This window comes from Clupea harengus, chromosome 17 (genome assembly GCF_900700415.2).
Source record: "Clupea harengus chromosome 17, Ch_v2.0.2, whole genome shotgun sequence".
Lineage (NCBI taxonomy): Eukaryota > Metazoa > Chordata > Actinopteri > Clupeiformes > Clupeidae > Clupea > Clupea harengus.
The window spans coordinates 17,491,363-17,499,962 of NC_045168.1; the positions used below are offsets into that span (position 1 = coordinate 17,491,363).

At 46.6% G+C, this 8,600-nt stretch overlaps 1 protein-coding gene across 8 annotated transcripts in view; it reads right to left on the minus strand.

Annotated features, from left to right (window-relative positions):
* The window catches only part of picalmb (phosphatidylinositol binding clathrin assembly protein b), a 28,102-nt gene extending 20,193 nt beyond the window's left edge, over positions 1–7,909 (minus strand). For all 8 annotated transcript variants that reach the window (XM_031583858.2, XM_031583857.2, XM_031583856.2 and 5 more), the window contains exon 1: positions 7,189–7,909. In XM_031583858.2, the coding sequence (XP_031439718.1) occupies positions 7,189–7,321 (133 nt within the window). In that variant the 5' untranslated portion in view covers positions 7,322–7,909. The remainder of the gene's footprint in view (positions 1–7,188) is intronic.
* Positions 7,910–8,600: the final 691 nt, after the last annotated feature.

The window sequence follows — 8,600 nt, forward strand, 5'->3', positions numbered from 1 at the left end:
AATGATCAGTGTGTCAGCAGTGAATGATCAGTGTGTCAGTAGCCCTGCTCTGGGCCATGCACGGGGTGGTGATGGGGGTTAAACTAAAGCCCAGCACAGGAACATCCTCTGCCTGTCTGGGCAATGGAACAGCACAGGGGGCAATGGAACAGCACAGGGGTCAATGGAACAGCACATGGGGGTCAATGGAACAGCACAGAGGGGTCAATGGAACAGCACGGGGGGGGTAATGGAACAGCACAGAGGGGGCAATGGAACAGCACAGGGGGTAATGGAACAGCACAGGGGTCAATGGAACAGCACAGAGGGGGTAATGGAACAGCACAGAGGGGGTCAATGGAACAGCACAGAGGGGGCAATGGAACAGCACAGGGGGTAATTCCCTGCATGAGAAACAGTCAGCTCATCAGGGCTTTTAGAGGGCACCGTCTGGGTACTCCACACACTAGGGCCTCCACTGGGCCTCCACTGGGCCTCTACTGGGCCTCTCCATACAGGCACTTTGATGAGCATTGATGTAGTGTGGATTCAATGATGTATTACACCCAAATAATACTAATATTCAATGATGTATTACACCCAAATAATACTAATATTCAATGATGTATTAAACCCAAATAATACTAATATTCAATGATGTATTTCACCCAAATAATACTAATATTCAACGATGCATTAAGCTTGTTTGGGGAAAACAACATGTCAGCCATTATTGGCTATTATTTAGTAATACACACTTTCACAAGAGCAGATGTCATTATTGCTATACCCCCCCCCACACACACACACACACACACACACACCCACACACACACACACACCCACGCACACACCCGCACACACCCGCACAGACACGCACACACGCCCACACGCCCACACACACCCACACCCACACCGACACCCACCCACCCACCCACCCACCCACCCACCCACACACACACACACACACACACACACACACACACACACACACACACACACACAGAGTTGTCCACCGCTCTATGGCCTATATTCCAGAGGATGCTGAGGGAAGACTCTAAAGTAGGACAGCAGGTCCTCTCTGAGCACCGTGTTTGGTTGGCCGAGTTAGTTAGGACCACAGCCCTCACACACACACACACACACACCATCTCTCCCATACACACACTCACACACTATCTCTCCCATACACACACTCACACACCATCTCTCCTAAACGCACACTCACACACCACCTCTCCCAAACGCACACACTCACACACCATCTCTCCCATACAAACATTCACACACCATCTCTCCCATACACACACTCACACACCACCTCTCCCATACACACACACACACACCACCTCTCCCATACACACACACACACACCATCTCTCCTAAACGCACACACACACACCATCTATCCCATACACACACTCACACACCATCTCTCATAAACATACACACACCATCTTTCCAAACACACATTAACACACCATCTCTCCCAAGCGCACACACACACACCATCTCTCCCATACACACACACACACACAGACACATACACACACTATCTCTCCCGACCACAGCCCTCACACACACACACACACACACACACACACACCATCTCTTCCAAACACACATTCATATGCCATCTCTCCCGAACACACACTCACACACACACACCATCTGTCCCAAACACACACTCATACATACACACACCATCTATCTCAAATACACACTCACACACCATCTCTCCCAAACACTCTCACACACACCATCTCTCCCATAAACGCAATCACACACACACACACACACACACACCATCTCTCCCATACACGCACTCACACACACACACACACACACTATCTCTCCAACACACTAACTCACACACACACACACACACACACACACACACACCATCTCTCCCAAACACACACTCACACACACACTATCTCTCCCAAACACAAACACACACACCATCTCCTCCAAACACACACACACACACACACCATCTCTCCCATACACGCACTCACACACACTCACACACCATCTCTCCCAAACACACACTCACACACTCACACACCATCTCTCCCAAACACACACTCACACACACACCATCTCTCCCAAACACAAACACACACACACCATCTCCTCCAAACACACACACACACCATCTCTCCTATACACGCACTCACACACACTCACACACCATCTCTCCCAAACACACACTCACACACCATCTCTCCCAAACACAAACACACCATCTCCTCCAAACACACACACACACACACACACACACACACACACACCATCTCTCCCAAACACACACTCACACACCATCTCTCCCAAACACACACTCACACACCATCTCTCCCAAACACAAACACACACACACCATCTCTTCCAAACACACTGAAACTAGTGATACAGTTACTGTAGTGTGTTGAGACTAGACCAGTTACTGTAGTGTGTTGAGACTAGACCAGTTACTGTAGTGTGCTGAGACACACACACACACACACACACACACACACACACACACACACACACACACACACCATCTCTTCCAAACACACTGAAACTAGTGATACTGTTACTGTAGTGTGCTGAGACCAGACCAGTTACTGTAGTGTGCTGAGACTAGACCAGTTACACACACACACACACACACACACACACACACACACACACACACACACACCATCTCTCCCAAACACACTGAGACTAGACCAGTTACTGTAGTGTGCTGAGACCAGACCAGTTACTGTAGTGTGTGTGTGTGTGTGTGTGTGCGTGTGTGTGTGTAGTGTGTTAGACCAGTTACTGTAGTGTGCTGAGACTAGACCAGTTACTGTGTGTGTGTGTGTGTGTGTGTGTGTGTGTGTGTGTGTGTGTGTGTGTGTGTGTGTGTGTGTGTGTGTGTGTGTGTGTGTTAGACCAGTTACTGTAGTGGGCTGAGACTAGACCAGTTACTGTACTGTGCTGAGACTAGACCAGTTACACATAACACCAATATTACACTCACTACACTGGCTCCCTGTCTCTTTCCGGATTGACTACAAAGTCCTTATACTCGCCCATACATGCATAAATGGGCATGCACCTCCCTACCTGCAAGAATGAATTACTCCCCAAACCTCCACCTGCACCCTCAGGTCTTCAAACAGCTCGCTCCTCCGCGTCGCCAAAACCAAGCTCCGCACCATGGGCGACCGGGCCTTTTGGTCGGCAGCGCCACGCTTATGGAACAGCCTCCCTGACCACCTAAGGGCAACGCAGACGCTGGACTCCTTTAAAGCTGAACTAAAAACATTTTTATTCAGGAAGGCATTTCTGGCCTTGTATTTAATCGTATGTTAAAATGTTAAAAAGTTTTCTATTATGCTTATGTTAATTCTTTTTTATTTTATTGTATTATTATAGTTAGTTTCTAATATGTTGGCACTCTGAGATTCTTTTGAATGAAGAGTGCATTACAAATAAAATAAATTATTATTATTATTATTATTATTACCAGTTACTGTAGTGTGCGTGTGTGTGTGTGTGTGTGTGTGTGTGTGTGTGTTAGACCAGTTACTGTAGTGTGCTGAGACTAGACCAGTTACTGTAGTGTGTGTGTGCGTGTGTGTGTGTGTGTGTGTGAGACCAGTTACTGTAGTGTGCTGAGACTAGACCAGTTACTGTAGTGTGTGTGTGTGTGTGTGTGTGTGTGTGTGTGTGTGTGTTAGACCAGTTACTGTACTGTGCTGAGACCAGACCAGTTACTGTAGTGTGCTAGTGACTAGTGTTAGACCAGTTTTCTATTCTAAAAACAATAACAAGCAACCACCTGCAGGGTAAAACCCTTTTACAGTTTTTTCCAATCATTTTCACTCAATACCATGTACACTTTTTCCAAACACTTCACACAGTGGACTTTACAGACACACACCTCAGCATATCAGGTAACCTTTGGTGCAAAATGCACTACAACCACCAAAACACTTCATATGTCACCCAAAAGTGACTCATGCTGCCGTAACTTTAGCAATCTTTGCCACTCAAAGTACAATGACCTAAAAAACACAAACAACTTGAAGCATTGCAAAATCCATATATTATGTGTTGCTGTATCCTCTATTTTTGCACAGTTTATTTTTCTTTACAAAAGAAAAGAAAAACGTATGACACCTCGTACACATAAAATATGTAACAAAATATGTAATATTAAATGAAATACAGTAAATATGAAATTCAGCTATATACCTCAAGACAGCTCCATGCTACATTTTCTGTGGTACACTATAGTGTGTGTGTGTGTGTGTGTGTGTGTGTGTGTGTGTGTGTGTGTGTTTCTGTGGTACACTATAGTGTGTGTTTGTGTGTGTGTGTGTTTCTGTGGTACACTATAGCACAAAAAAAAAAAAAAATCCCCCATATTTCGCAAATATTTCAAGGCAAGCTGCTGTCATGACACCAAGGTGGGAGGTGCAAGACGCTATTGTAAGTCACTTTGGATAGATGGGTTTGTTGTAGTTGCCTTTTTGGGTCACTTTGGATAGATGTGTTTGTTGTAGTTGCCTTTTTGGGTTACTTTGTCTCATTGATGGCCCATGACTTTCATATGCAGCAGTAATAGTGGGAAAATGTCTTCAGCGACACCTACATCTATATTTGTCCTTCATACATGTACACTTCAACTCAAATGCTGTACTGCACCACTGTTGTATAGTTGTATAGTATAGTTGGTAACAAGGCTGCAAACAAACAAAACAAATCAGGAAACTGAATACATTTATGAATACATCAGCAAAAATTAAGAATAATCTGTTTTATTTAAAGTGTATAATTTCATTTGTCTGTGAAAATACAGCATTGTTCTATCTAAAGTGATTTAAACTGTCCGGTTTTGAATTGAAAGTTAACTGTTTTGAACAGAGTATCTAAAAAGCTGCAAAAAATGCTGTAGTTGCACAGCGTTTTGCTGGTGGTGAACATTGACTGAGACAGGTATTCATGAATTTCGGAAGAAGGTGTCATTGACTGCATTTTGTATCTAAGCATAGGGGCAAGTAGCCACAGCGTGTGGGGGATATCAACAAAGTCTCCACGAATGAAAGTAAGCTGTCAGTGTGTGTGTGTGTGTGTGTGTGTGTGTGTGTGTGTGTGTACATGTAAGAGTGAGGGCGACTTTTGGTCACGTTGAACGATGGTGTCTCAGTAAGCCTGTGCTTCCAACCCGTGCCAACTGATTTATCCTGTTACCCCACACACACACACACACACACACACACACACACACACACACACACACACTGTAGTGTGTGTGTGTGTCTGTCCTCATGTCAGTGCTGCCCCAGTGTGTGTGTCTTCATGTCAGTGCTGCCCCAGTGTGTGTGTGTGTCCTCATGTCAGTGCTGGCAGATAACCTGTGACACGTCCGCCACATGAGGTACCACTCCTCTACTACAAGACGCAGCATCCGACTGCCCAGTGCTGATATCACCAGTCTACTGGTCTCTCTCTCTCTCCCCAGTGCTGATATCACCAGTCTACTGGTCTCTCTCTCTCTCCCCAGTGCTGATATCACCAGTCTACTGGTCTCTCTCTCTCTCTCCGCCCAGTGCTGATATCACCAGTCTACTGGTCTCTCCCCGCCCAGTGCTGATATCACCAGTCTACTGGTCTCTCTCTCCCCGCCAGTGCTGATATCACCAGTCTACTGGTCTCTCTCTCTCTCCCCGCCCAGTGCTGATATCACCAGTCTACTGGTCTCTCTCTCTCCCCGCCCAGTGCTGATATCACCAGTCTACTGGTCTCTCTCTCCCCGCCCAGTGCTGATATCACCAGTCTACTGGTCTCTCTCCACCCAGTGCTGATATCACCAGTCTACTGGTCTCTCTCTGCTGATATCACCAGTCTACTGGTCTCTCTCTCCCCACCCAGTGCTGATACCACCAGTCTACTGGTCTCTCTCTCCCCACCCAGTGCTGATATCACCAGTCTACTGGTCTCTCTCTGCCCAGTGCTGATATCACCAGTCTACTGGGCGCTGCTCTCTCCGCCCAGTGCTGATATCACCAGTGTACTGCTCTCTCTCTGCTAGCCTCCACCAGGTCATCACATGGCACCAGTCAACCACTGTGCAGGGGTGTGTGAGTGTGTGTGTGTGTGTGTGTGTGAGTGTGTGTGTGTTTGTGCAGTATCAGTGCAGCAGCATTCACAGTATTCATATCCACCCGCTCTGAGCTTTGAGGTCGTGTTGTTGTTTCTGTGTGAGTGAGCATGTGTGTGTGCGTGTGTGTGTGCGTGTGTGTGTGCGTGTGTGTGTGTGTGCGTGCGTGTGTGCGTGTGTGAGAAACAACTGTGTATATCTGAGGATGGGCTGCATCAGCAGATTAAAGGTTTTAGCCTGACATGATAAATATAGCCACCACATCAACTGTGGCAGCCACACTGACCAAACACACAGACACACACAAGGCCACAGCAGGCCCCGTTTGGCCCTGGTTCTGCGCTGGTTGGCCATGGTTCTACCTGGACTGGGCTAGGAACCTGAGCACGGAACGCCAGAGCTCTACACCACTCACCACCATGCTTATACCACTCACCACCACCCTTACACCACCCTTACACACCACTCACCACTCACCACCACTCTTACACCACCCTTACACACCACTCACCACCATGCTTACACCACCCATCTCTTCGGATACCTCGGTAGTGCATTTCAAACCACTTCACTACAATAGCGTCTGCTCTGCTCTCATCCTATCCTACAACCTCAGGCAAAGCCAGCGATTCCCACATTCACACAATTCTTATACGAACGACAAAAAGGCAAAGATAACGGGTTTCTTTCAAATGAACTGGGACAAGCGGTAACATAAAATAGGATGTTTCCATATTCCAAGCATCATAACAATTCCACGATGTATGCCAAATGACACTGCGTTACGTGACTGTAAAACTGTAAAGCTGTAGGCCTCCTTGCGCTCAGATTTTCGTGAAATATGTCAGGCATGTCTGAGCGACCTGATTGTGCCTTGACAGAATGTACTGAAGCAAACGGCAACATACAATAGCGAAGTCCCATCCTAGGTTAGCCTGCTATCCTAGCCTCGCAGGCCTCCTGCAGTCCAGCAGCGTCACCCGAAGAGACCAGAGCTAGCGGAGATGGCCGGCTTCATTGATTCTTACCGCACCCCCTCTAGATGTGTAAACAATAAAATCTATACTCACAGTCCAAATGTTTCTTTTTGGGACCCATAATTTCGTGCGTTGTTGCCTTGCATACTGTTTTGGAGACGGCTGATCCGGTAACGCTGTGTTGAGCTGCAGTTATCCTGTCCGTAATGCTCTGCCCCGACATCATCTTGTTTGTGGACAAAGACGAGTGTACTGATGATACCAGTTTCAGATTTCTGAATGAAATGAACTGTAATATCTCCTCTGAAGTGCTTGCCAGTAAATTGGCATTGAGCAGCCTGGATAACGATTTAAAATAGAGCGTCGAGGCGGTCAGAAAGGAAGCTGTGAGGAGAAACAACGTATCGCTAGAGCACAGACAGATAGGCTACGTCGAATCCTATATTTAGGGAATAAATAACGAGTGTACCTTGTTCGCTACATAGTAAAACAGGTAAATATGTCGGCTAAAGCTCTCCTAGCTGACTCATCTCTCATCGCGGGCGCTCTTCGGACCCCTCTGTCTTTCTCCTCCCCTCTGGTTTGGCCACCCTGCGGTGTAAAAGCACTAGAGGCATTCAGTGAAATGGCGGGCCTGTTCTGGCTGCTCTCCGCTGCGCTCCGCACTGGAGAACACAGGACGCTCCACCGACTGTTCTGCGGTCAGATTACGAGAAGGAGGGAGATGGCGAGGTACACGTGCTGTCTGCTGTTCTAGGGTCAGATTATGGCATCATAATCCAGTCCTACCGTTCGGAGCTTTGCAAAGTACACAGCCATTAGCGTGAGAATATTTTCCACTTCATAACTCATGTATCATTTACAGCCATTTGGCTTACATCATATAAATTAGGTCTACCATTTAAATGACCTAGTGTCTAAATAGATAAATAAAATGTAGCCTATGTGGACCGATGTCAAGTGGACTATAACCGGGGGTTTCAAGATCCATTAACGGTTCTGTTTGACCACAGAAATCACATAATTAAGCCTACAGCCTATCTGTGGTAAAAAAAAAAAAACAGTAGCCCACCGTACTCATTGTACAGTATGTCATTTCTCAACATACTTAAACCTACAACAAGATTTTCAATTTCACTCCTGACTCTCCTCATAATAAACTTCCTGTTTCTTTCTCTCTCCTGTCTCCCTGTGTTCTATTTTTGAGGCAGAACGTCAGAATGTATCGAAGTCCACTTTACGTAAAACTGCGTTAATGCACGAATCTAAGTCGTCATCAGCTCTATTCTCATTTAACAAAATATCCGAAGAAATACCGAGAATATGACCTCAATGTGTCCTCAGTGGTAGATACGGGTATGCCGCCAGGGTAGGCCCTGAATTTGCCAGTGAACTAGTAGCTGTCCAACTCAGCTGTGCTGAACAATAGGCCCTTTACAGTGACGACTTTTCACCACAGGGGGGCAGTGTCTGGCCAGTGATCAGATGTCAAGTGGACGTGTTGC